General features: G+C 39.9%; 1 protein-coding gene across 2 annotated transcripts in view; it reads left to right on the top strand.

Annotated features, from left to right (window-relative positions):
* DNAH7 (dynein axonemal heavy chain 7) overlaps positions 1-27,823 on the top strand; it is a 224,034-nt gene that overhangs the window by 3,324 nt on the left and 192,887 nt on the right. Inside the window, exons 2-5 of one of the 2 annotated variants that reach the window (XM_037523738.1) lie at positions 1,361-1,396; positions 19,528-19,590; positions 24,770-24,878; positions 25,634-25,778. In XM_037523738.1, coding sequence (XP_037379635.1) covers positions 1,361-1,396; positions 19,528-19,590; positions 24,770-24,878; positions 25,634-25,778 — 353 coding nt within the window. Of the gene's footprint in view, positions 1-1,360; positions 1,424-19,527; positions 19,591-24,769; positions 24,879-25,633; positions 25,779-27,823 lie in introns of both variants that reach the window. The other variant, XM_037523737.1, reaches the window with a different exon arrangement.

Genomic DNA, 27,823 nt, shown 5'->3' with positions numbered 1-27,823 from the left:
GAGCAATGAGAAAAGGCTTGGAGCCAGGAAGAAATGTCCCTCTCTTTAACAGTGTCCGTTTAGAACCTTCTATAATGTGCCACCTGGGAAAAATGTTTCGAGAGTCACAAAGAAAGAAAGCATGGACTTTATGCTGAGAGGCAATGGATTGATAAGTGGCCAAAGCATAACTCATATATTGATTTATGAAACTGAGCATTGTCCACAACAGTACTGCCTCTAATCTAGAGGAAATTCCTACCCTAGACTTATTCTGTGCAGCAAAGAAGGCAAAGACATTTTTTTCCTGAAAGTTACTACTAAAAAGTACATGCTACTTTAGTAATTTGCACATTAACCTGAGTGCATTGTTACCTTAGGAAGTGGAGCATTCTGAGGGTTAAAACATGAAGTTTGAGTCATAGAGAAGGGAGGTGGGGCTGAGGAAAACTTAGATGCTAATTAGATTCAGAAAAATTCCCAGAAGATGTGACCAATTCCCCACTAGGCACCCTTGTGAAAAATCAATTGCCCATTTGGGTTTTGGTTTAAGGTTAACTTTGCTTTCATGTTTGTGTCTCTGACTTGACTTTCTATTTGAGGCAAAGGAATAACATTAAGAACATCTGCATCCTGCTTTGAAAGATTAATCAACATAATTTTCTCAAAAAACAAAGTCAACTGCCCATAAATATATGAGTTCACTTCTGAACTCCTAATTCTTTTTCTTCAGTCTATAGGTTTATCCTTATCTAGACTTCATCATTGCAGCTTTGTAGTAAGTTGTGAACTGGTCCCTCACATTTCCATGTGACTTTTAAAATTGATTTGTTAATTTCTAAAGGGAAAAAAAAAAGGCATCCTGGTAGGGGTTGTATTGGACTTGAAGTATTTGGGGGTGAGTATTGTGTGTTAACAATATTAATCTTTCAATCATGAGCATGAGATGTCTTTCCATTTATAAAAGTGATCTTTAACTTCTTTCAATAATGTCTTATAGTTTTCATTGTATAAGTCTTGCATTTCTTTTGTTAAATTTATTCTTAAGTATTTCATTCTTTTTGATGATATTGTGAATGGATTTGTTTCTTATTTTCAATTCTGTACTGTTTATTGCTGTTTCTAGAAATGCAACTGACTTTTGTTTATTAACCTAGTATCCTTCAACCTTGTTGAACTTGTTCATTAGCTTTAAACTTTGTGAATCTCTTATGATTTCAGTATTTAAGATTATACTATATGTAGAGCATGTTGTAGAATATTTTGGATGATGTGTGTTTTATTTTATACTAGACAACCTGTAATATTTAGTTGAGTGAATCAATTTTAGCATTAACAGAATAAATGGTTTCTTTTTCTTATGTTTTTTTTTTCCATGCAGGATAAACCAACCAGCAAAGAAAAATCCAAGACACCAGTAAGATTTTTTCCACAGTTGTCTATGGTAACTTACTAATATACCACCATACTTTATCTCTTTTATAATACTATTGTTTAGTGGTTTTTGAATTGCAAAAAAGTTACTGAATTTCTGATTTGGAATTTTGTGCTCTTCATTTGATTCCTTTCTGAAGAAGAACTTCTATGAGGTATATCCCTTAGGAAAAATAACTAAATAAAGCAAACCTATAAGCTATAATTTCCTAACTTGTATAGAATTTTTGACTATTCTGAGTAAAAGTATCATGCAGGTGGGCTAGCAGAAGCAGTGTTGGAGTCAAGAAATGAGGGACGTGAGTTCTAGCTTCGTCTTTCATGGTTCTGTGACTATTGGAGAGTTTCATACCTCTCAGAACCTCAGTTTTTGAATCTTAAATTGAGAAGAGTTGACTTGATCTCTGAGGAAATGCCTTTTTCACTGCTAAAATACTGTGAAGATGTTCTAAATCTTTTTTTTTAATAATAAATTTTATTTTTATATTCCCCCATACAATTGCAAACGCCCCATTCTGACCCCAATCCTTCCCCTCCCGCCCCCCACCCCCAAAAAGTGTCTCTGGTTCATAGTTTTTGTTGATTTTGATTTTCACTTTCTTATATTCATTTTCCTGGTCCCTTATTTAAGTTTTCTAGATTCCTGCTATGAGTGAGACCATCCGGTATTTTTCTTTTTCTTTTTGGCTTATTTCGCTGAGCATGATCCCTTCCAGCGCCATCCAGGTTGCTGCAAATTGCATGTGTTTATCTTTTTGAATGCTGAGTAATATTCCATGGTATATATGTACCACATCTTCTTGATCCGGTCATCTATTTTTGGGCATTTGGGTTGTTTCCAAAGCTTAGCTATTGTAAACAGTGCTGCTATAAACATAGGGGTGCAGGTGCTCTTTGGAATTGATGTTTCTGTGTCCTTTGGGTAAATACCTAGGAGTGGAATTGCTGGATCATATGGAAGCTCTATGTTTAGTAGGTCCAGAAATCTCCACACAGCTCTCCACAGTGGTTGGACCAGTTTGCACTCCCACCAGCAGTGCAGGAGAGTTCCTTTTTCTCCACACCCTCGCCAACATTTGTTGTTGCTAGTTTTTTTAATATGTGCCATTCTCACTGGTGTAAGATGGTATCTCATGGTAGTTTTGATTTGCATTTCCCTGATGACAAGTGATGTTGAACATTTTTTCATATGCCTGTTGGCCATTTGCATTTCCTCTTCAGAGAAGTTTCTTTTTAGCTCTTCTGCCCATTTTTTGACTGGATTATTTTCTTTGTTGTTGTTGAGTCTCATCAGCTCTTTGCAGATTTTTGTGATCAGTCCTTTATCATTAGTGTTGGGTGCAAAAATGTTCTCCCAGTTGGTGGGGTTTCTCTTTGTTTTTGTTATTGTCTCTTTTGCTGTGCAGAAGCTCTTTAATTTGATGTAGTCCCAGCTGTTGATCTTTGCCTTCACTATCACTGCTTTGGGTGATGTGTCTGTAAAGATGTCTTTGATGTGCAAATCCCGTAGTGTTTTGCCTATATTTCCTTCTATGTATTTTATGGTTTCAGGTCTTATGTCTAGTTCTTTAATCCATTTTGAGTTGATTTTTGTGTATGGTGTGAGGTAGTGATCAAGCTTCATTCTTTTGCATGTAGCGACCCAGTTTTCCCAGCACCATTTATTGAACAAACTTTCTTTGCTCCAATGCATAGTCTTTGCTCCTTTGTCAAAGATTAGTTGACCATAAATCTTTGGGTTTATTTCTGGATTTTCTATTCGATTCCATTGGTCTGTATGTCTGTTCTTGTTCCAATACCATGCAGTTTTGATGATTATGGCTTTGTAGTATAGTTTGAAGTCTGGGAGTATGATGCCTCCATTTCCTTCTTTTTTTTTCAGTAGAGCTTTGGCTATTCGGGGTTTTTGGTGATTCCATATGAATTTCATCAATAATTGTTCTATTTCTTTGAAGAATGACATTGAAATTTTTATTGGAATAGCATTGAATCTGTATATTGCTTTTGGTAGGATGGCCATTTTAATAATGTTTATTCTTCCAATCCATGAGCAGGGGATGTCTTTCCATTTCTTTGTGTCTTCTTCTATTTCTTTTAACAGTGTTTTATAGTTTTCTTTGTATAGGTCCTTTACCTCTTTTGTTAGATTTATTCCCAAATATTTGATTTTTTTTGTTTCGATAATAAAAGGGATGGTTTTTTTGATTTCTTCTTCTTCAGATTTGTTGTTTGTGTATAGGAAGGCTACTGACTTTTGCGTGTTGATTTTGTATCCTGCCACTTTACTGAACTGACTGATGAGTTGAATTAGTTTTTCTGTGGAGATTTTGGGGTTCTCTATGTATATTATCATATCATCTGCAAATAGTGATAGTTTGACTTCTTCTTTTCCTGTTTGGATTCCTTGGATGTCTTTCTCTTGTCTTATTGCTCTGGCTAGGACTTCCAGTATTATATTGAAAAGCAGTGGTGAGAGTGGACATCCTTGTCTTGTTCCAGATCTTAATGGAATTGCTTTCAGCTTTTCACCATTGAGAATGATACTGGCTGTTGGCTTGTCATAGATGGCCTTTATGATGTTGAGGTATGTTCCTTGTATCCCAAGAATTTCAAGGGCTTTTATCATGAATGGGTGTTGCACTTTGTCGAAAGCTTTCTCAGCATCTATTGATATTATCATATGGTTTTTATATTTCTTTTTGTTGATGTGTTGGATAACGTTGATTGATTTTCGGATGTTAAACCATCCTTGTGCCCCTGGAATGAATCCAACTTGGTCGTGGTGAATTATCTTATGGATACATTGTTGGATTCTGAGAGCTAAAATTTTATTGAGGATTTTTGCATCAGTGTTCATTAGGGAGATTGGCCTGTAGTTTTCCTTTTTTGTGTTGTCCTTATTCGGTTTTGGTATTAGTATAATATTGGCTTCATAGAACGTGTTTGGTATTGTCCCTTCCTTCTCAATTTTTTGGAAGAGTTTGTGAAGGATAGGCACTAATTCGTCTCTGAATGTTTGGTAGAATTCATCTGTAAATCCATCAGGTCCTGGGCTTTTGTTTTTGGGGAGGTTTTTGATTACCATTTCAATTTCGCTAATTGTAATTGGTCTGTTTAGGTGTTCTATTTCTTCTTTATCTAGCTTTGGGTGATTGTAGAGTTGTAGGAATTTGTCCATCTCCTCTAGATTGTTGAACTTGTTTCCATATAACTGTTCATAGTAGTTACTGATTATTCTTTTGATTTCTGCTGTGTCCGTTGTGATTTCTCCTCTTTCATTTATGATCCTGTGTATTTGTGCTTTCTCCCTTTTTTCCTTTGTGAGCCTGGCTAGGGGTTTGTCTATTTTATTGATTTTTTCAAAGAACCAGCTCTTGGTTTCATTGATCTTTTGGATTGTTTTTTTTAGTTTCAATTTCATTTATTTCTGCTTTGGTTTTTATTATTTCTTTTCTTCTACTGGTTTTGGGGTTTTTTTGTTGTTCTTTTTCTAGATCTTTGAGCTTCGAGATTAGGTTGTTTCTTTGAGTTCTTTCTTGTTTTTTGATGTGAGCTTCTATTGCTATATATTTTCCTCTTATTACTGCTTTTGCTGCATCCCATACATTTAGGATATTGGTGTCCTCCTTGTCATTCAATTCAAAGAATTTTTTAATTTCTTCTTTGATCTCCTCGTTAGTCCAGTGGTCTTCCAGTAGTGTGGTTTTTAATCTCCATGAGGTAGGATAGTTCCTTGCCTTCTTTTTATGGTTTATTTCTAGTTTGATGCCTTCGTGGTCAGAAAAGATGGTTGGTATGATTTCAATCTTGGTGTATCTGTTGATGTTTGTCTTATGCCCCAGTATGTGATCGATCCTGGAGAATGATCCATGTGCGCTTGAGAAAAATGTGTACTCCGTTTTTTTGGGGTTTAGTGTTCTATAGATGTCTGTTAAGCCCAAATGCTCTAGGTCCTTATTTAGAGCTTTAGTTTCTTTACTTATTTTTTGTCTTGTTGATCTATCCATTGTTGATAGTGGTGTGTTGAAGTCTCCCACTACGTATGTGTTTTCTCTGATGTCTGTTTTCAGAGAGGACAACAATTGTCTGATATATTTTGGTGCTCTTTCGTTTGGTGAGTATATGTTAATGAGTGTTATTTCTTCTTGAAGTATTGTCCCCTTGATCATAATGTAGTGACCATTGGGGTCTCTTTTTATTTTTTTGAGTTTGAAGTCTGTTTTATCTGATATAAGTATAGCTGTTCCTGCTTTCTTTTTTGGCCCATTTGCTTGTAGGATTGTTTTCCATCCTTTGACTTTGAGCCTATTTTTATCTTTTGTAGCTAAATGTGTTTCCTGGAGACAGCAAAAGGTTGGGTTTTGTTTCTTAATCCAGGCTGCAACTCTGTGTCTTTTTATTGAAGAGTTTAGTCCATTTACATTTAGAGTTAATATTGATATGTTAGCATCGGTATTTGCCATTGTGTTTGTCTTTCCTTTGATTTTATTTATTTATTCTTTTAATAACTTTTTTTTTTTTTTTGGGTCTTCTTTCGTTGTTATTCGTCCCTCTGAGGTTCTGGCTTTAGGATTCCTTGTAGTATTTTTTGGAGTGGGGGTTTAGTCGCAATGAAATTCCGGAGTTTCTCTTTGTCTGGGAAGGTCCATATTCTTTCTTCATGGAGGAAAGAGAGCTTTGCGGGATAGAGTATTCTTGGTTGGCATCTGTTTCTTGGAGTCTGTTGACTATGTCCCTCTACTCTCTCCTTGCCCGTAGTGTTTCTTCAGAGAAGTCTGATGTCAGCCTGATTGGTTTTCCTTTGAATGTTATCTGTCTCTTCCCTCTTGTCAGCTTCATTATTTTTTCCTTGTCCTGGATTCTTGGGAGCTTTACTATTATGTGTCTTGCTGTGTTTTTCCTTTCGTCGTGGAAGTTTGGTGTTCTTCTTGCTTCTTGTATATCAATTTTCAGCTCGTTCTTCGCATTTGGGAAGTTCTCTTCAATTATCTCCTGGAATATTTTCTCTGTTCCTACATCTCTCTCCTCTCCTTCTGGAATTCCTATAACTCTTATATTTCCTTTCCTCATGGAGTCAGATAATTCCCGAAGTCTTTCTTCATTCTTTTTCCTTCGTACTTCTCTTTCCTTTTCTGTTTTGGTTCTTTTTATTTCTGTGTCTTCAAGAGTACTTATTCGTTCTTCCATTTCATCTATCCTGCTTTCATTGCTTTTCCCAGAGTTCTTTAGTTCCTCCATTAATTCTTTGATCTCCTGCATTTCTTTTACTTCCCTCTTTAGGGACTCAATTTCATTCTTCTGACCATTGTTTTCCCTCTTTAGGGACTCAATTTCCTTCTTCTGATCTATCACTTTTTTAATCATGGCAATTTTAAATTCTCTTTCTGAAAGGCTCAGAAGTTCTTCCAAGTTGCTGTCGTTGCAATCTGGGGAGTGGTTTTCTTTTTGTGGTGTGCTTCTTTCCTGAGGAGTTGTTAGGTTGCGTGTGGTTCTTCTACTCCCTACTGTCTGTTTTCTAATTTGTCGTATGCATTGGGACACTGTGTTGCTCGGACTGGGTGGCATCTTGGGTGAACTTCTCCACTCCCCTCTGGCTCCTCCAGGAGCCATCTCTGGCTTCTGGGGCAGCTTTCTGCTGGTTTTAGGCAGTTTTTACTGAAGAAATGTCCCTGTTCTAAAATGGCGAAGCGGGATGCAGTCCCTGCGCCTCCGGTTTCAGGCACACTCTTCTGCGCACCCGGTCTGCCCCGGACGTGGGTGCCTGCTCCCTCTGTGGGCTCAGACTGCTGGTCGGAAGGGGCCTGGCGTGGGCTAACTTCCCGGCTGGCCACTGGGTCCTCCAGAAGCCTTCTGCCCTTTTCAAGCAGTCTTAAGAAATTTCCTGTTCTATGGGGTGTTAGTGACTTTTTTTTTTCTGGTCGCTAGGTGGCGCCAGAAATCTCTCCTATTGTCCTTGGGGGGCTGTTTTTCGCCTCCCCCCACCCCGTGGGACAGGGAACAGAGTGGGAATGGTAGGGTAAACCTCAACAGCTTTGGGGTGCTGTGTCTGCCTTGTGCCCCACCGTCGTGGAGAACCCACGCCCCAAATTTCGTGCCCCGGGTCTCAGTTCCAAAGCCCTCAGGTCCAGGACGCGGGCTGTAGCCCAGTTCATTGGCGCGGGAATGGCGCCTTTTGCACCCCGCTCCCGTGCCTGGGCACCTGGTTCCTGCTCACTCAGGGAGGGACTTTCACCCCCGTGAGGGCCTCCGCGTGTCTCCCCGCAAGCCTAGGTTGCAGGCGCGGGGACCTGGGCAGCGGCGATCCCGGTCTGCACTTGCTTTTCAAGCGCGCCGCCAAGCGCGCCGCTTTCCCGCGCAAGCTTACTGGCAGCCTGGGCTGTGTGCGCGTCTCCAGGGGTCTTTGTTCTTCTCTAATGGCGCCCGGAGCTGTTCGCTCACCGCCGCGGCGGATCCTGCAGGGTTCTCCACAGCTCCCGTTCACGGGGTGTGGTGGCTGCAATAGTTCCTTTCCACTCACAGTCCCGCTTGCTGCGTCGTTTGTTCTTGTTGGCCGTTTTGGTTTGTTGTTTTCCTCCTTTCTGCGGGTCGGAGAGTGCCGCCTCTGTGGGCGGGGGAGGGGAGCAGGGTTCTGCGCTTCCCTCCCTTCTAGTCCTCTTTTATGGCCACTTTCTTCTTCGGGTAGTTTGCTGGCGTCACCCGTTTATCTTCCGTGTCCCAGTTCTCACTGGGACCTGCCGCTTTTCCTCCCTATTCACTTTTTTTAATGGGAGATCTTACTCGCAGCGTCTCCTTGCCGCCATGTTGCTGTAGTTCTCTCGATGTTCTAAATCTTGTCATCATTTCTTATTATTTTGAGTTTAAATTGTCATTGTCCTGTGGAAGAAGTAGTTAGTAAACATTTTTACTTGATAAAGTGTTCAATAAGTTAAATTTTAGTGCAATAAATTCATCTAGGAACTATGTTGAGTTTAATGCCACTGAATTACAATCTTGTGACTTGTAGAAGCTGAGTGTATGGAAAGGGTTGATGCAAACATTTGTTTCGAAACATTTTAAAAGCTTAGAATGAATTATATAGTAGAATTTGCTGTTTCATACAGAGAAGATTGTTAATTTGCAATGAAAGATTTTTTTTAGCTTAAAAAAATTGAAATGAAAAATTTCAAGTGAATGTTCTTAACATTTCAAGGGTACATGCTTTAATTGTGAACCTATTTGTGTTAATAGTGCCAAGATGACACACTGTGTTCTGTAAAGTATTATCATAACATTTTTTTCACTTCTGTTAATATCTAACATTTCCTAATTTGAAAAACAAAGATCTGAAAAGGACATTTTATTTTCTCTTTAAAGATTCAACAAATTTTAATGTTTTTTAATGTTACCTACATATAGGTTTGGAAACATCCACTAAATTTAAAATTATTAAATGAACATTCTGTAGCTGAATGGAATAATCCTTTCTAGCCTGTGAGGTGTTACTTGTGTAAAATACTTTTGTTGTTGATTTCAAAACATAACTTTGCTCCTATTTGACTATATCTTGCAACTTCCTTTCTATATCTTTTGAGTTTTTTTATCTTTTAAGAGAAATCATGTTTTAAGAGCTATTTAAAAAGTAATCCAATAGTTAAAAATCTTTTCATTTCACTATTAAAGTTTGCACATGAATAAAATTTCCCAGCAGTAGTCAAAGCCTAGAGTAATTTTCATTACATGCTTTCACGCTTCCAGAGATACCTTGTTGAAATGGTGGCTCTCAGCTCTGGGAGCTGGTGACCTGATTCTCCCTTTCTGCACCTTCACTCATAGCTCACCCACTATCCTTAAAGATTTTAATCTTTTGATCTTTTAAATGAGTGTAGGAGGAAAAAAGAGAACTTATTTTTAAGTTGTCTTAAACTATTTAACTGTGAAAGGAGGGCCTGAAAAAAAGAGACTTATGTGCAGTGTATTGGAGATGTGATTGCAGGGAGCAGGAGTAAGGGATCAGGGAAAGTAAAATGAGGAAAGAGAAGCCAATATGAGGATGTGTTACTAAGTCAGTTGGTCCATCTCTTAATCGGGCTGCTTCTGCCATGATCTTCTAAGGAGCTTATAGAATTCTTCTTGGAATTCTCCACCTGAGGATGATTGGAAGAAGCATTTTCCCATCTGCTGTCATCTCACATATGGGGGGATTGCTCGTTAGGATGCTAGCTGCCACCCACTTTTGGCAGCTTTTGTCTACATACAGAACAGGCTGCCCAGAGTACCATGCTGTGGCACTGTAGAAACCCCACAACAGAAAATAGACACTTTCTTGATGTGAAACATTGTTATTCCAAAATGAATTGATGCCAGCACAGAACTATTCACTGGAGCCAAAGGTGAAGCCAGGAGGATGAGAAAGGGTGTGATACACCGGAATTGTCTGACAAAAAAGGCAATTCCCTAGGGCTGGCCTCACAAAAGTGTCAAAGTGGAGAGATGGGATGGCTTATGCCTATGTCTTCATCTGAAAGGAAAATAAATGCAGGATAAAACATAATTGTCTGTTAGATTTGTAAAAATATGTAGCTATTACTTTAAAACCTACCCCTCTGGTTTTATTGAAGAACAATTGTTAGACGCTGTTTTGGCTGACGTGAGGCTGCTCTTCTTGGTTGGTCAGAGAACCACTCTTTACCAAATATTCTGTGAGATCTGTATTCTGCACTTCTGTGTAAGAAGGAAATGTTAGGACCTGTGCCATCCTTCTCCACCCAGGGAGCTCAGTTTACAGCGTGAGCTGTGTAGAAGTATTAAGAAGTCAGGCTTGAGGGGCTTGTGTGGGATCCTGGCGTTTAGCAGGGCGTTTACTCAAGGCACATTTGTAGTTTGTAGCAGTTCCATTACAATAGACTTCATTTGAGTTGCCTCTGTGTCCTGGGGTGAAATTTCCAAGGCACTTGGACCATATGTCCCAAGCCTTTCCTCTCTGTCTCCTGCAGCTGCTTTCTGTGAGGCCTTTGCCACACACCCTTTGGGGAAGCTTTCAATATGAGAGCACTTATTGCACCTCTTAACTTGCAAATGTGCTTATGTCTCCCGTCTCATACTGCAGTGCACTGGCAATGGGGAAGGCAGCCGTTTGTGATGCAGCACTATATGTACAGAACATCCACCTGACCTGGGAAATACTGCCTGAAACTTTTTATAATTTTTTTTTAACACCGTCAGACAAGGACTTGTTTGACGAGTTTATACTTTTTTTTCCTAAAAAAAAAAAATGAAGTTAAAATGATTTTTAAAGTCAGTTTATAGTAGATGGAGCAGAGAGGTGGGCTAGGAGAACAGGATAGGCACCCATGTAAAGTATAAACAATAGAATTATTAAATGAGTTCTAGGCACATTCAAAGGAGTTAACATGCATTTGGAGTTAAGAAAGAAAATCTGAACTTTCTTGACCTTGGTCTTGAAGGGTGGGATTTTAAAAAGAGGTACTGAGAGGCGTGTTGGTGGCTCTATTAGTCAGGGTAATTAATACCAGATGACCTGACAGGCAGACCTCCATACCTCAGCGAATTGATTACCCCCTCTTTATTAAATATCTGATGTGGGTCCACTAGCCCCCCCTTCAACCAGTCTCTTACAGATACATGCAGTCTCTTTGTTGGTAGGGGCAGAAGTGAGAGAGCAATGGCAGCCATGCCAGCTCTTAGCTGCTGTCTGTGCTCACTTTTCACTGACTGTCACAGGCCAAATGGTTGTGAAGTGACTGCAGGAGATCCTGGGATAAGGAATAGGTAGGGGCATATAAAAGAAGTCTGGGAAACCAAGATGAAGACTTGCACCTAATTTAATCGAGAGCTTTTTGATGTTTCTGATCAGGGGAGCAGATGATGAGAGCTGTGTCTTAGGAAGGTTGAGGTGGCCTTCAGTTGCTAGCATTTTCTCTAAATCAAAGTCCATGTCTTCTGTGCCTGGATTATTTTTTAAAAAGCCATTAGACTATCTACAATGCTGATCCTAGTCTCCTTCTCATAGATCTTGTTTACTGTTGTCAGAACCATTTATGAAATAACCCTTTGTATGTCCTTGCCTGATAAATAAGATAACAATATAATTTATCACCCAAACAGAGATGCCATTGAGAGTGAAAGACTACTAATTATGCTTGAGCAAGAAGTGTAAAGTGAAACTATTCCCAGCAAACTGGGAGTTGAGGTCACCCCAAGTGGAGACTATAATGATTCTCTGTTTCTTTGCATAACATACAAGCCCCCATGTCTTCCATAATATATAGTACCCACCTAGTCAGCCCTTCCTTGACTTTGACTTAGGTTCCTACTCAAAAAATAACCTCTGCAAAGAGGCTTTACTATCCCTTCTAACTTGCTAGTTTTCTATCTTCTCCCTCTCTCCTGTTTTGAGTTTCTCCATTTCACTTACTACTGCTTGACAGTATGATATTTGTATTCTGAAATGGCTATTAGAATGCAGGCCATTAGAATGTAAGTCCATGAGGAACTTTGTCCTGTCATGGCTGTAGATCCAGTGCCTTGAAGGGATGTGTAGGAGTTTAATGAATCATTGTTCAATATGAGAATGGTCATACTTTTTACTTCAGTTGAGCCAAGTCCTCTCACCATGGATTCCAACATACCCTCTCATTTAACCTCAAATTATTTTTTTTCTAATTTATTTATTTTCTTACATCATTGTTAATTTTTGGACAGTGCTTGATTTCTCCTCTCAGGTGTAGTCTCTGTAATCCTTCTACCACCATAGCACCCCCGATTAATCACCATAGTCCCTTGTGCTCTCTGTTCTGTCCCCTCCCTCCTTCTCCCCTGCTAGATGTCTCAGATCTATAGCCAGCATGCAAGTTTTTTCTTTTCCTGACCCTTTGTTCAATTTCCCTCTATTCACCTATAAGTGAAACCATTTGGTATTTCTTTTTCCTTCTGACTTATTTCACTGAGCATAATCCCTTCCAGCTCCATCTGTGTAGTTGCAAATTAGCCTACAAGTGACTGCTCCTGATCGTCCCTTTGTCTTCACTAAGTACATTGTTGTCTCTCACTCTGGACATTCAACTGGACTTCGACATCCATCCTTTCTCTTTTTGAAACTAACTTTGGGTACTCTTCTCATACCATCTCCTCTCCTGGGATGGAAGCATATAGTTCTTAATATTATCCTGACTGTGTCCTTTGCAAGAAAGAGACTACAGCATATATAAAGTTCTCATCTATACAATAGGCACAAATGAGGTATAACACTATTTGCTTCACAGAGTTTATTTATTTATTTTTATCTTGTTTTGGATTTCTCACAAGCTTATTGCAAATTGTTGTAGTTCCCAAGATTCTGTTAAATGATGGAGTGGATATCTTTTTGTAATTTTTATTTTATTTTAATTTACTTCCCTATCTTGAATCAGCTTATCCTTTTTCCTCCCTCTCCTTCGTAACCTCAGAACCCTTACATTGTTATTGCTTTCTGTGGTTTTGGAAAGTGTTTAACATTATCAGCTTGTCTGTTATGTAAATGTCCAGTTTTTTTTTAATTCTGTTTTACTTTGCTGCATGTAATTATCTCAAATCGACCCCCCCCATTCTGTTGGAAATGACTGTATTTTATACTTTCTTCTGGCTATGCATTACTCCATGATACGTATATACCACATCTTTTTGATTTTTCATTATCGATGGCCATTTAGGCTGCTTCCTTGTCTACCTATTGTAGATAATGCTGTTATAAACATTGTTGAAAATATATTTTTTTTGTTGTTATTGATGATTTCATGATCTGTGGCTGTATGTCCACAGAGTAGAACTTCTGGGTTGTATGGTATTTCCATTTTTAGATTTTTAAGGTAAATCCAGATTGCTTTCAGTAATGGTTGCACCAGTTCCCATTCCCACCAACAGTGTAATTGGGTTCCTTTTTCTTCTCATCCTCTCCAATACTTCTCTTGGGGGGGGTCTTTTTTGTTTGTTTGTTTCTTTTATTTTATATATTTTTTACATCATTTTTCATTTTTGCGCAATGTGTGCATTTTCATCTTGGTTCTTGGGGGTCTCTTTAACATGTGCCATTCTCACAGGTGTGAGATGGTATCTCATTGTAGTTTTCATTTGTAGTTCTTATTAGGAGGGACAATGAACATTTTCATATGCCTTTTGTTTTTATGAATATCATCTTTGTTGAATTGTCTGTTCATATCTTCTACCAATTAATTGGGTTTTTTTTTTTAAGATTTATTTTATTTATGCATAGAACAACTGGGGTGTAGGTCAGAAGAGCAGGGAATGAGAGGATAACCGGAGACAGTGGGGAGCAGAACAGGCAGATCTACTGCCTAGGGGAGCAGAGGGCGAAACAGGAGAGGTCTGCTGTGTCATATGTGGTTTAGCTCCCTGGTGAGCATCAAACTCAGGCCGCAGGAGTGATATTTCTGAGACTCAAACCCTACGCCACGAGGGAGGCCCCTAATTGGGTTATTTGTTTGGTTATTGTTAATTTTATGAATTTTTAAAATATATCTTGGATATTAATCCCTTATCAGTTATATTTTGTGTGAATACTTTCTCCCATTTAGTAGAGTATCTATTTAATTGTCTTGTATTTTCTTTTCTTGTATAGCTTTTTAACTTGAAGTAATCCCAATTGCTTTTTTTTGTCTTTAGTTCTGTTGCCATAGGAGTTGAGTGACCAGAAATTCTTTATTGTCGATGCTATGAAGCATATTGCCAATTTTTTTTCTATGTGTTTTGTTGTTGCTGGTCTTATATCTAAATCTTTAATCTATTTGGCGTTTATTTTTGTGTATGGTGTTAGTGAGTAATCCACCTTCATTCTTTTATGTGTGACTTTCCAATTTTTCCAGCACAGTTTAGTAAAAAGACTGTCTTTTTTCCATTTTATATTCATAGCTGCTTTATCATAGATTAGATACTCATATGTACATAGATTTAATTCTGGGCTATCAATTTTGTTCCATTGATCCATGTATCTGTTTTTCTGCCATTACCATTTTATCTTAATACTATTGCTTTATAGTAAAACACCAGTATTGACATAATACCACATTTCTCTTTTTCCCTTTGGGTTGTTTTTATAAGTTGAGGCCTTTTGTGATTCCTTGTTAACTTCAATGCTTTTGTTCAGTTTTTTTTTTTATGTTGCTAATATTTTGATGGTGATTGCATTCAATTTTTGCATCATTTTAGGCAAGATCCTCATTTTGATTATGTTGATTCTTACCACTCATGTACATGGGATGTCCTTCTAGCTCTTTATGTTACTAAGTCCATTAGTAACATCTTGTTCTTACCATATAGGTCTTTTATTTCCACTGTTATGTTGATTCCAAGGTATGGGAGTCAGGTTTGGTTCTAAGAGGGAAAAAAAGAGAGAAAACCCACGGCAGTTTGGAAGATGCACGGGTCAGACTGAACCTGGCAGTGCCGGTCTAACAGCAGAACTTATCTCCCAGCTCTTGAATAAGATGGCCCAGAGCACCCTGGACACACTGCCAGGGTTTTGGTTTTGAATCCTGAGCGGGTTTTGAAAAAGGAGCAGGTCTGAGTTCCCACTGACACCAATCAAGTCTTAGAAACAGCTGGTTTAGGAAAATGGACCAATCGGCCTTGAAAGGCGGGTTCCTGAAGGGGCGGGGGATATAAGCGGAGGCTTGTGCTGGGCTGGGGTTGGGAGAGGCTTCAGGTGAACAGCTTCACGGAGGAGGAGCCTCAGAGAGGCTTTGGCTTCCGGAGACTCAGGAGACTCAGCTTGACTGTCTCCCAAGCAGACCTTCCACACAGACCTTTGAGACTTTTGTTTCAGTGCCACCTGCCTGTGCACCGGCTTTAGGGTTGCAAACACCGGTGCCATGCGTAGGGGAAACGAAGATTGGTCAGGCTTTTACGCCCCTGGCCTCTGGCTGTCACCTGCGGCCTGGATTGTGCTAATGCAGGAGGCGCTTGGGGGCGTGGGCTCCGGGCGCGCGCGCCTGATGGTGGACACCTGGAGTACGGTGTGGGCACGCCTGAGTGGGCACACCTGTGCCTGGGGTCAGCCATATAATGGCGGCGTCACTCAGAGACGGTATAGCGGGACGGCTGCGGTGGAAGGACTATGAAAGGACGAGTGACTACAGAGGGCCCGAGGAGAAAGAGTAAAGACTGGCCGGGGCTGGGGGGCCTGCCAGCCACCCCCCCACCCCTCCCCAGCCCCCTGCCCACGGTTGCCGCACTACACATGGTCCTTTGGCACCTCTTCTGAGAGCTTCTCGTCTGGCAAGCCCAGCCTGGCTTTGGATGACTGCCTGGCTGCCTGGGTCGGCCCCAGCTCCACAGACTGGTTGGATCCTTGCTGGCCGCTGTGCCACGGTTGCAGGCGACGCCATCTTGTGTGAGCAGCTTTTGGTTTGGACCCCTGGACGCCATGGGTACTACCTGGGGTAGGCCCAGCCGCCTGTGGCCTTAGGAGCTCTTTCTTTTCTTAGTCGCCCCATTGCCAACAAACCCTGTTGCATCCTAAGCTTGAGTCCACTCTTGCAATGGTCAGTGCAGGGGTGAGGACCCGCAAACCGTGAGAGTCCCCAAATTCTGCTCTGTTTCACTCTCGTGTCAATTTCCACTCTAGGTTTTTTTTAACTACTAGATGAAGCACTGGGTATGGATTATAATGGATATGGGGTCACAAGCCCCGAATTGTTTTCTTTTCCAGCACAGTCTTATCCTGGGCTGTTATTGGCAGGTACCTGAGCTGTAATTTGTTCAAACAATCGTTTTCAGCCCTGGGGTGGGCAGTGGCATGTGTTTACTCTCTCATCCTGGGCTTCCAGTAGCCTCTTCTATAAGGAAACCCAGATGCTCTTACCCTATTCAGGTTACAGCTCTTCTGTGTTAAAAGTCTCAGGCTCAAGTCAGCCATCCTGGCTTGGAGCACCCACCAACTACTTCCAACTGCACCTTCCTTTCTGGGTGCCTGTACCTGCACCCCCTTCCCAGTGCAGTTCTGGGGCTCAATAACCCTGACGTTTGCATGTGCCAAAGTGAGCAGCTTTAGGTGACTTAGCACAGCATCTGCTTCTTCCTCTTGTGGCTTGTACTGCACCATTATTGCTCTAAACAAAGGTCACTTAAAGATCTACTCCTTTTGTGACAGGGTGGTGCCTGGGAGGGGGGGAAGTTTCAGGTTCCCTGCCCCACCCAAAAGGAGGGTGTAGCTGAGCAGGGAGGAGAAGGAGTGGCGAAGGAGACTGAGGAAGGAAGGAAACAGGATGGAGAGCCAGGAGGCACATGGAGCAGAGAGACAGGTGAAGAAACTGCGCTTGCGTTTTGGTCATGGACTGGGTGACACATGTGGGTGAGAGACCCGTGGGGAGGTGACAATGGCAGCTTTTACCTTCATTTTGATTTTGCTCTTTACCTCCCAGACTTCTTGTTTCTGACCCTTTTCTGTGGGTCCGCACTGGAAGATTCTTTAGACTTGTGGCAGGCTTTGGGGCCTTGCTCTGGGCCAATGCTGTTTGGGTGGACTTTTACCCACCAGGAGACGGGTAACTTTGGGTGCTTGATTTAGAAAATATTTTCTTTGCCTTTCCTGTTGTAGGGTAAGTGGAAAAGCATCAGGCTTTTCTGCCCTACTGCCATTAGGATTAATGATGTATCCTTGTGGTCCTGAATGCATGCCTGATGGCGGACACCTGGAGTAAGTTGTGGGCATGCGTAAGTGGGTACACCTGGGCTAAGACTAGCTTATAAGGTCGGCATCACGGGGACGCCAGTAGAGCAGAGAAGCAGAGAGAAGGCCGGAGAGCCCAGACAGAGTGAAGACTTGCTGCGGGCTGAGAGGCATGCCAACCTCCAGTGCCCCGGCACCTCTGCCTGCCGTGTACCTGGTAAATCCCAATAAAAACCTGAAAAGCCACTGAGGGCTCTAGGACTCTCCTCCTTTACTCTGTCTGCTGGGATCATAGAGATCCTGCCCTGTGGCCATCCTGCCACTACACCTGTATTGTTTACTAATTGTATTAAAGTTCCTTTTCATTAAAGTCTCATATGTTTTGTGTTGATGCTGCAGATGGCAGAACCTATTTAGAGCAGGCAGTTTTGTGGGGTCTGAGGTGCCCCTCTCCCTGTCCTGTAAAACTTTCAGCTGGACCAGTGCTCCTACTATGTGCTGTTGTCCTCTTTTTTTCCCCACAGGGTTTTTTGGCTTTGTTTTACAGCAGTTTACGTGTGTGTATCTGGAGGCGATGAGCCCTCTCCCGTCACCCTGCTGGATTCCGTAGTTCACAGAGTTTAAAAGAAAATTATACTCTGTGAGATACTCGTGTGCACTTCTTAAAACAATAAGCAGTGCACAGTGTCATCAATATGAAATTAATAGATAAAAATTATTGACATGAATTACATTTTTTACAATTTGTGCTAAGTCTTCAAAATCTATATCTTACACATCCCACTTCAGATGAGCCACATTTCAAGTGGTCAGTAGCTAAGGTGCTGGTGGATGTTTTATATGACATAGCTTTGAACAGTACAGGAATACCAGACTGAAGGTGACAGACACTCCCTCTAGGTCTAAGGGAAAGTGCTCAAGAAAAAACTTGGAAGAGTCACCCCTTCCCCCAAGCTAGATTAAGACTCCTAGGTGTAGGGATGGTGTGGGCCACTGGGTGGCAAAGTGTGTGTTTGCTGAGATGTTTCAGGTCTGGGCTGGGAAGTCAGCAAACCACAAGAGCTTGAAGGGAGGTCTCTCTGTGTGTTGTGGGGGAAATTTTCTGGAAAGTTGCTTATAGGGATGCAGTAAAACCTGCAGTAAAACCTGCAGTAAAACCTGCTTATAGGGAGGGTGTGTGTCACTGGGCCAGCCATAAACACACCCCAGACCAGGTAGCTTCCCCTGGGTGTGGATGCTGACTGCCGGGAGCAAAAAGAAAAGGCTTGGAATTGGGATGAAAGTAAAAACTCTTCCTCTTAAGGTGTTCTTTGCATTCGACAATATTAATAAGGTTGGCAAAGGAGAAGTGTTTTAATGTACTGTCAAATGTTCCAAAGGAGGGCAGAAAGTGTGGATTTGGAGCTTAATTGACAATTGGCAAAAAAGTACAACCCATATTATATGCTTTCTAGAGCAAACCATCTTCTCAAAACTGCTTCCTTTTATCTAATTGAAATTCCTACCATGGAGTTGTTTTCTACTCAAAGGAGATAGCTGTATTTTTCTCTGAAAGTTGTTGCTAGGAAGTACACATCTTTCTGATGGCAACTTGAGAGTGTTAACCTGAATACATCATTGCTTCGGAAAGTGGAGCATTCTGATTGTGACATAACTGACATTTGTGGCAGAAAAGGGAGGTGGACATGATTAATCCCTGGACACTAATGGGATGGCAGACCAAGAATTCAATGTCTGGTCAGCTAGAACAAAGGGCAAGTTTGTTCTGGGCCTTTAAGATCACAGCCCAAATAACCAGGACCAAGAATCACTCTAGTTATGTGCTTGCATTACCAGGATAGGAGCACTTATCTACCAAAAAAAAAAAAGGGTGGACAGTTCATACTCTGGCCCCCTGCATGCCTCTCATGTTTTCTGTCAGCACTGTTTTGATTGGTGGGGAGTTCCTCAAGGAATGCGTGGTTGAACTTCAATCCTGGGTGGTCTTTGTCTATGTGGTTTCAGTTTCTTGTGCTGGAGAGATAGTTGGGGTGTGTCTTGGGGGATGCCCGGGGGACAGGGAGGCTGGGTGTGGTGTGGACATTTCTCGGCATGCCTGGACATGTTGCTGTAATGGGGTGTGTCTGGGGCTAGACCCTCAACAGCTGCCTGATGATAGTTTTACTCAGCTTTTAGTTGCTTTTGTTTTTTATATTTCTTGTCAAGGTTCAAAGAATTATCAGATGTGATGGATAAAAAGCTTTGCACACTTTCAAAAACTTTCTGATAAGTATTATTGGGTGTAATTTGGCTCTTTGCAAAAAGGGAAGCAACTCTAAGGCAAATGTTGAGAATTTAAAAAGTAGTATTGTCTTTGAAATTTTGGATAAATATATGCTTCACCTGTAAAATTTGGCTAAGTGAATCAATGTTGGCATTAAACTTTTTTTTTTTTTCATGTTTTTCTTATGCAGGATAAACTAACCAGCAAAGAGAAATCAACAGTGCCAGGAAGAGTTTTGCCACAGTTATCTATGGTAATTTACCTATACTTACTGAATTTTTGCTTTTTAAAAATGTTATGTTTCAACCTGAATATTTGATTTTTATCATGAATTTTAAGCTCCATGTGGTTATTTTCTGAGGGAAAGGTTCTGTGAGGTGTATACATTAGGAAAAACATCTTAAAGTAAATTAATTTCCTAGTGGTTGTAGGATACTTGAATATTGTGGATAAAAGAATGTCCAAGGTGGTCTAGTAAAAAATATATCAGTATTGGAGTGAGAAATGAGACCTGGCTTATAGTTTTGTCACTAATGCCTCTTCAGTCTGAGAAGATTCATTAACCTCTAGATCCTCAGTTTCTGAGATTGAACATGGGAAGAGCTGACTTGATGTTATTTGTGATACACCAAAATTCCAGCACTGGAATGCTTTGCCACAGAAGATTCCTCAGATCTTGCCATCATTTTTCTGTTGTGACTGTAAATTGTCATTGTCTATGGAAGAGTAAGTTCATAGATATCTTCAGTTGATTAGTGCTGGGTACACCGTGCATTACTGTGATAAGCTTTGCATCTAACAGTTATCTTGAGTTTAATGCCAATGAGTTACACCTTTATGACTCTTAGAAGTTGGTTAAGTGGTGGTTCAATGCAAACATTACTTTTTAAAATTGTGATAAAATATGCATAACATAAAATTTGCCATTTTGACCATTTCAATTGAACTATAATTCACTGGCATTAAGTACATTCACACTGTTGTGCAACCACCATCATCATCCAGCTCTAGCTCTCTCTTCATGTTCTCAAACTGAAGCTCTGTACCCATTAAAGAGTAACTCTTCCCTTGAGCCATGGCAACAAGTATCCACTGTTACTGTGCTGTTGACTACTCCCAGCACCTCATGTATGTACAATCATAAATATTTCTTTTATGTCTGGCATATATCATTTAGCGGTTTTCCAGGTACATCCAAAGCAGCATTTTTAAAGGTATTTTAAAACTTGTGAACAAACTATAAAATTGAATTTTGTGTTGTTAATTTACAAACCTGGGAGTTGCCCGTGTGAAGTCTGAAACTGGTCTCCATATGCAGAGGGCAAGGAGACCATATTCAAGTTGGTAGGGGGTAGTTTTAATAACAAAAGGAACTTACAAGACTTGTGTGAGGTGGCCTCATGAACTGATATTCATACCTACCTGGAGAATCTTAAAGAGTTTCTGTAGAGGCCTTAGTTGGATTTAATCACATTCACCATCTATGCAGATGGTCTTGACAACACATCATTCTCTTAAGACTATATAACTGAAAGCAGCTCCCACTATGAGAACATGAGGCAGAATGTAAATTCCAAGGTCAGGGGAAGGGAAGTGAGGAGTCCAGCTCACTAGTCAAAGGCCACGTCCTCATGATGTCCTCCTCCAACATTCCACCCTTGTGACCAGCTCTTATAATTTCACATGCTCTCCTCTTTCAGCAAGGGGTTCATTAGCATGGAGGTGGCTCCTTTGGCAACCCTGTGGCTGCATTGGAGACAGATACAATGTTATAGGCATGTGCAAGAGAAAGAAAAGATTCATATAAGGTTCCCAAAATAAGTAACAATTTTTTCCATTAACAGCTCTGTGATCCAAACCATTGATTTAGTACATCCTGTAGACCAGTGGTGGTGGAGGGGAAGTTGGTCAGTTGGCTTAGGGTGTTCACTTATATACTAATGTGATATAATAAAGATGGTTTAGTAACAGATTTATCAGATATGAACACAGTGTTTGTACAGTAGCTCAGTGCCTCTTTTTGAGGCAGTAATTTTTTTTTTTATGTTAGCAAGTATTTCATGTTGGTGTTTTCCATTTGTATTGGTTTGATTAACCTAGAGGCAGAATTCACAAATAGAGGCTTGCAGTTTGATTTTATAGGTTATTAGTGGCGAATATGTTCTCTAATGAGAGAGATGAAAATCTCATATTGTTATAGTAGAGAATACTCAATTTGCAGTGTCAAATGAACCTTCTTGACCATAACCTTTTGCCCTCTTTAACTGTTGATGATGCTTAGGGAGGGCAGAATACTTCTCAAGATTACATGTATTAGAGTACATTTGGTTCCAGTACCAAGCAGTGTGACTGCCTTCTGTTTATTTTGAGAGGACTTGTGAATAGTGAACTCAGCAAGAGGCCTTGGGTAACTTCCAGTGGCCTTCCCCTGGAGACAGTCTTGGTCTGCATCTTAAACTAGGGCATACAAAACAGGGCCTCCAACAACAGGGACTTACAAGTCCTTTCTCATTTCCAGTAGGTTTCCAAAGTACCCAAGGAGAGTTCCCTCATTGGGATAAGTCTCCTGGCAGGTTAGAATAATCCAGTCTATAAGGGAGTATATACCTTGAGCCTCTTAAGCACCTTGCAAGACACTGCCGGAGGGCAGGTTGTGTTGTGATATTGCTCATTTCCTCTGTCTCAAGCTTGGTCAGGGAAATGAGCCATGGCCCCTGTATCCCATAGCTACACTAACCATGGCTACACTATCCTTGCCTGGATACTTTCCCTGGCCTTTTGTTGGAACTTGGCAGCTATATCAATGAGTTCAGTGGGAATGTTTTCTCTCACCATGAATGTGCCCTGAATTGGGGGCTACCCCGCTGGCTAGGGCTATTCTTGATGTGCTTTGCTTTCCTTTGTTTTAGGGGTCTCTTGGCATGGGGTGTTTTCTGTTATACTACAACATCCTTCCTTTCACTTTCCTCACTTTTATAGGGATTTCATCTTAGTGTTCCAATCAAGTGTTGTCACACTCAGCTTACACCTTCATACCTTTGCAAAATGACTCACAAGCTCTCTAATTTATTATCCTGCTTTCTCATCTTGTTTGCTAGCAGAGTAGTTGGTAACTACACACTCTCCTCTAACTTAACTCTGCCTCCAACTTTGTAGCTCCACTTTCAGTCTTTATAAAGTTGGGCATTGGCAGCCAGCTGAACTGTCCACAGTAGAGGTCAGCCAACCATGGTAGCTGTTCATTTCTATTCCTTGTTCAGTTCTCCCTGTGAGCTGTGTGCAGTTTGAGGAAACAGGCACATTATACCAGCAGTTCTAAAGGAGTCCCTGTATTCACATGGCTCCACAACAATCGAACCTATGGGCTACCAACACACAGAGGTTGGCAACCAAACTCTTGTCATTCCCAAGACCCATTTTTTCAGTCTCTTGGATCACCAATTGGTGGTTTATAACACTGGGAATTATGTGAAACACTGGGTGAAATGTGAAACATGGCGGGCAGAGTCAGACCCCTCCAGGCGGATAGGTGGCAGTGTCAATAGACGAGGGAACTTACCTACAAGGATTCCCTTGGGTGGTCACAAGAAGAGTGGATCTCTACACTTGCTCTCCAATGCCTTAGGAGTTTATGTAGTAGAGGCTTTAACTGGATTTAGTCACATTTACTATCCATACAGATGATCTTGACAAACATTGTTCTCTCAAGACTTGAAATTGGCTTCCACTTGCCAATTGTTCCAGTGAGCAGAACATACATTTGAAGGACTGAGGAGGGCAGTGAAGAACCTCCAATGGCCTAGGTAGAGTTGGCCAATCAGCTAGTGGTGAGGTCCACTCAATGCCCTACTCCAACACTATACAGAGATAATTTAAAGTGGAGGATATTTTTCACTTAGAAAAATTGAAGTGATATTCATAGAACAATTATCTTGAATGTTTCAAAATAAATCTTTAATTGAAAATGTGTTTTTATTGATAATGACACTTATGTCAATTCTGTAGATTTGAGCCATAGTATATTTTCCACCTTAAATTCTGCAAATCCATCATAAAATTTCTAGCTTCAAAGGTAAGAGCTGATGTGGAATTATTTTTTCTTTCTAATAATTTAACATATTTTAAAAGTGAAAAAATTTAAAATTATCTTTAGTTATGTGTTTTGGTAGCTTAAAGGTTTCAAACGTAAACCATAATTTTAGGGGAACCATAATTTTAGGAGATGTTTTTAAAAGTCAGCCATTGATTAAAGAAACTATTTTCTTTTTTAAAAAATTAAGGTAATATTGGCTTACAACATTGTATAGTATCACATTTGGAAGTTAAAGTTTGCACTTGGATACAAATACCCTGCAGTAATTAAGACCTAAGGGGATGTTCATTATAGACATCCATGTATCTAGAAGTTACCCATTTTGTTGAAATTGAGTGTGACCCAACACTGGGGGCTCCCAGGAGCTGTGAGCTGGTGACCTGATTCTCAATATTTCTGCACCCTCACTCATAGTGCTCACAAGAATCTCAAGTCTTTTATGGAGCAAGATGAGAATAGAAAAATGGAAAGGCAGATGAAAGGATGCAAATTATTCATTTTTAAGTTGTCTTAGGCTATTTTCCTGTGAAAGAAAATCCTGAAATGAGGGCTTGTGTCTAGGTAGTTTGTTTGGAAGCAGAAGTAAGTGGCACGGGAAAGTAAATCAGAGAGAAGGAGAAACCAGTGCAAGCATGGGCTATCAAGCTGGTCTGGACCGGACTCAGTTGTCAGAAAAAAGAAAACGTACATTTTACATTAAAATCCACCCAATCTGGGATTACTGAAGAACCATAGGTCCCAGTAACAGTAGGTCTGTGTTAGTTATTGCTTCTTTAGATAGATGTAGGTGCAGTAGTCAAACCACCCTCAATTGTTTCCCAGCCGTGAAGCTGAATGTCAAAGGCTGTCATCACTAGACTTCCTCCCCCTTTTATGATACCTGACAAAATTGTACAAGAATTTATGTCCTCTGTCTCAAACAAAAGTATAAATATGGGAGTTGTCAGAGTGACATAGAGCTGCTTAACATCATGAGAGCAGGAAGATCTTTTGTAAGTGGAATGCAGAGGAACCCATCAGCATTGAAGCCCAGCAGAAAGTGCCTCTCATTAAAATGAAAGGCATAAAAATCACTTGCTAAAATCTGGAGATGGGGAAGCTCCCTGAAGTGAATATACTGTTGTTACGTAACAGGTGCTTGCAGCTTTGGTCATATTTAAAAGTGTCACACACCACAGCCATTCAGAAGCTTGAATACATTTGCTGCTGAGTGTTTGTGCCTTCTTTCCAGATGTCCCGAATTGTTTGAGAAAATGTCTTTATAAATAGTCATGCACTTCATGAAAAGTGTTTTTTTCTCATCTTGTTTTAGAAATGATACTTAAATTTCATTTTTTAGGTGGGTGCAAAACCCCAGTGGCAGCAGGCACCTCCGTCATTCCATTTTAGTTTAAAGCAGGATGAAGCTGTTCCAGAACAGTTTAATGTTAAGAACGAAATGTCATATGGTAAGAACTTTAATATTCTAACTTAGACTTAAGGAAATTTTCTGGAGGAAAAAATAACACTTAGCAAATAAAATAATCAAATTGTAAAACTGAAATGACAGTTGTGTCAAGTAGAAAGTTTATCCCAAATGTTTTCCCTCAGGAAATAATTCATTTCAGTTCTTAGATATTTTAGGCTGTTGTAAATGCTATAAAAGATATTTTAAGAATTGGGAGGTTTATAATAAAACTGATTTATTGTATTCAAAATTTGCCTATGCATCAAAGACTTGAGAAAGTTTTCTAAGGGATTTTAGTAAGTTGCAAACATTACTTCCAATTACTCATTTAAATTTTTAGAAATTATTTTAACTCACCAGATTGATTACATCACATATTAATACTTGCAAATTTTAAATTTTCTTTAAATTTTCTGAAATAGAATTGTATACTGTGTTTACTATAATTTTAATCTTGTTCATTGTAAGAAAATTCTATGCAAATATAATTGAAAATTTGAATATCAGTATGTTATTCAAGATATAAAACAATTGAATTGAATATTCTTGAAGTAGCCAGAGATTCTATTATAAGGTAAAACAAGCATAGTTTAATTTCCTGATAGTGAAAGAAAATAAATTACACTGACAGTATCTGAGAACTTTTAGTAGATTTTTTTTTCTTGAAAGGCATATTAGCATTTTATTTTAACCACTTAAATATTTTAGTTTACTTTTCACATGACTAATTTATGATTTTTTAAAAATAAATTCAAGGTGAATACATGGAACGATATGGAAAAAGGTGCAAATTAGACCAAGCTGATGATAGTTGTCCTGGACCTTCTACTGCTAAAACAAAGACCAAATCACCACATAAAGGAAAAGAGAACTTTAGAAGCGCTCTTGTTAATGTCATCATGTAAGTTTGTATGCTAACCAGTATGTGTTACCCGCACTAGTTCCCCAGGGAACTTTTTAATCTAAAAAGGTAAGAATTCTGTGGTAAGAATTCTGTGCATCTCTAAGGATGCCTCAAAGTCATGTTGGGATGAGGTCAGGGTATAAAAAAACGAATGAAAGATTGTGCTTAACCCTATTAAGCATGCCACACTTTAAATATCATGAGTTGAAAACATCCTGCCATTAATGCTTGATGTTGAATGAGAGCAGAGTGTCTGAGTTTGATTGTGGCGTTGGATTTGGGACAGGTTTTTATTTCCCATCTCATTGGCACACATGATGTGGTGACTTTGCTGTGGTAGGTCTCCTTAAGTAACAAAGGAAGGAATTGGGGTGAAACAATCAGCAGTGTGAGCAGAGGGTGGACTTGGCTGGTCTAAGTTTTAGGTCAGTTTATGGAGAACAACGCAAAGCAAGGTACTAGTTCCTATCTGCTTTCTGTAGCACTCTACCAGCCACATGACCATTGTGCATGGCTGCTTTACTGACCCACATGGGAGGATAGGGTACCGTGTGTTTACAGATGGCAAGAGGGTTTTGTGAGAGTCCTGTGTTGTGGGATTGTATGCATGTGCCTCTGCTAGATTGGATGGAAGTTGCTTTTGCCAGATGCTGCTAGAATAATACCAGCTTGGCCCACTTATGTTGTTTACTTGGTCTCTGCAGCCTCAGATCACACAAATAGTGTAAAATCAACACTCTAACCCATAGGAGGGTAGGCCTCTGGTTACAAGATCTTAAAAGGAACTTTTTCTCTGCCTGGCATTTTAGCCAAGATAATATTTTTTGACACAACTCCTGTCCCTATTGCTTCTGGCTCTACTGTAGATGAGGATAGAGCCCATTTGGGGTTTCAGCGGCATCCAGGAGCCTGGGTTTGAACTCCCTATTTCATTCAGGCCTACAGATCATTTCATGACCCACATGGGCATTGAATTCAAGCCCCTACCTCCACAAGGGCAGCCATAGCCTCAGGCGTTAGCTGATTGCCCTGCCATTTTTCTCTTCTCCTGAGTATTTCCTTTCTTTCTTGTTAAAGTCTGAATTCAAAAGGAGCTTTGTGACATATTATCCAGTATTTATAGAATGATACTGGGAGATTTTTCAGATTCTCTTTGCTGCTGTATGTAAGAAACAAAAGTCCATTTTGAACCACTGTATGTCATTTCTCAGTTGTGCCTTTTATAAACAGGATATGGGTGGACTTATTAAAATTCAGTCTTAGTTTCTGTATTTTAATAGCATATTTAATCCCACTTATATTGGTATTTCTTGGACATGTGGACTTTCACCAATTTATTTTGTATTTTCTATTTACTTGTATTTATGTTGCCTTTGCTTATTTTTTCCTCCTTTTTTTGCTTTCTATTGAATTGAAATTTCTCTTCTCTCATTAGTCCTGTTGGTTTAAAAGCTATCATATATATGTATTTCATTTTCTTTAAGTGATTACCCTAACATGTGAAACCACGTATTGTAATTTCTAGTTCTTAAAGTTTTAAAGTTTTAATTTTCTGGCATAAAGTTGTTCAGATAACTTTTCTTCAGTCTGCCTACTCATTTCTTCCTTTGGTACCTGCTGACTTCAAGATTAGAGGCATTTCTGGGGGGTCTCCTAGGCACATTGGTTTCTTCCTGCATAAAGTATAGCCTGTGGGTATATTCAACTGTTCCAACTATCCTGTATCTTCTCTCTGTGTTCCAGAAATTTCTGGAAATATCCCCTCTGCTGAGCTAGTCTTTTCCCAATTATGGCTTAAAATTACTATCATTTTCACAGGAAAACTTGGAAAAAAAGGATATTTAAGTTACCATCTAAAACCAAAAACTACTGATTTAACAAAGAGAAAAAAAATCAATATAGTTCTTTTCATTTTTGAGAAATAAAGTATACCATATAAAATTTCTCCTATTCCTAGATGGCTTTCTGAATGGAATGCCTTTCTGTTGGAAAGAGCAGGGAGGGCAGTTTAGAAACACATATTGATGGGCAAGTCCTTGTTT

The sequence above is a fragment of the Talpa occidentalis genome, unplaced genomic scaffold (assembly GCF_014898055.3).
Source record: "Talpa occidentalis isolate TD23 unplaced genomic scaffold, MPIMG_talOcc4v2.1 talOcc4.3, whole genome shotgun sequence".
NCBI classification, from domain to species: Eukaryota; Metazoa; Chordata; class Mammalia; order Eulipotyphla; family Talpidae; genus Talpa; species Talpa occidentalis.
Note: the sequence above shows the minus strand (reverse complement) of the source record. Positions and strands in the feature narration are given on the sequence as shown.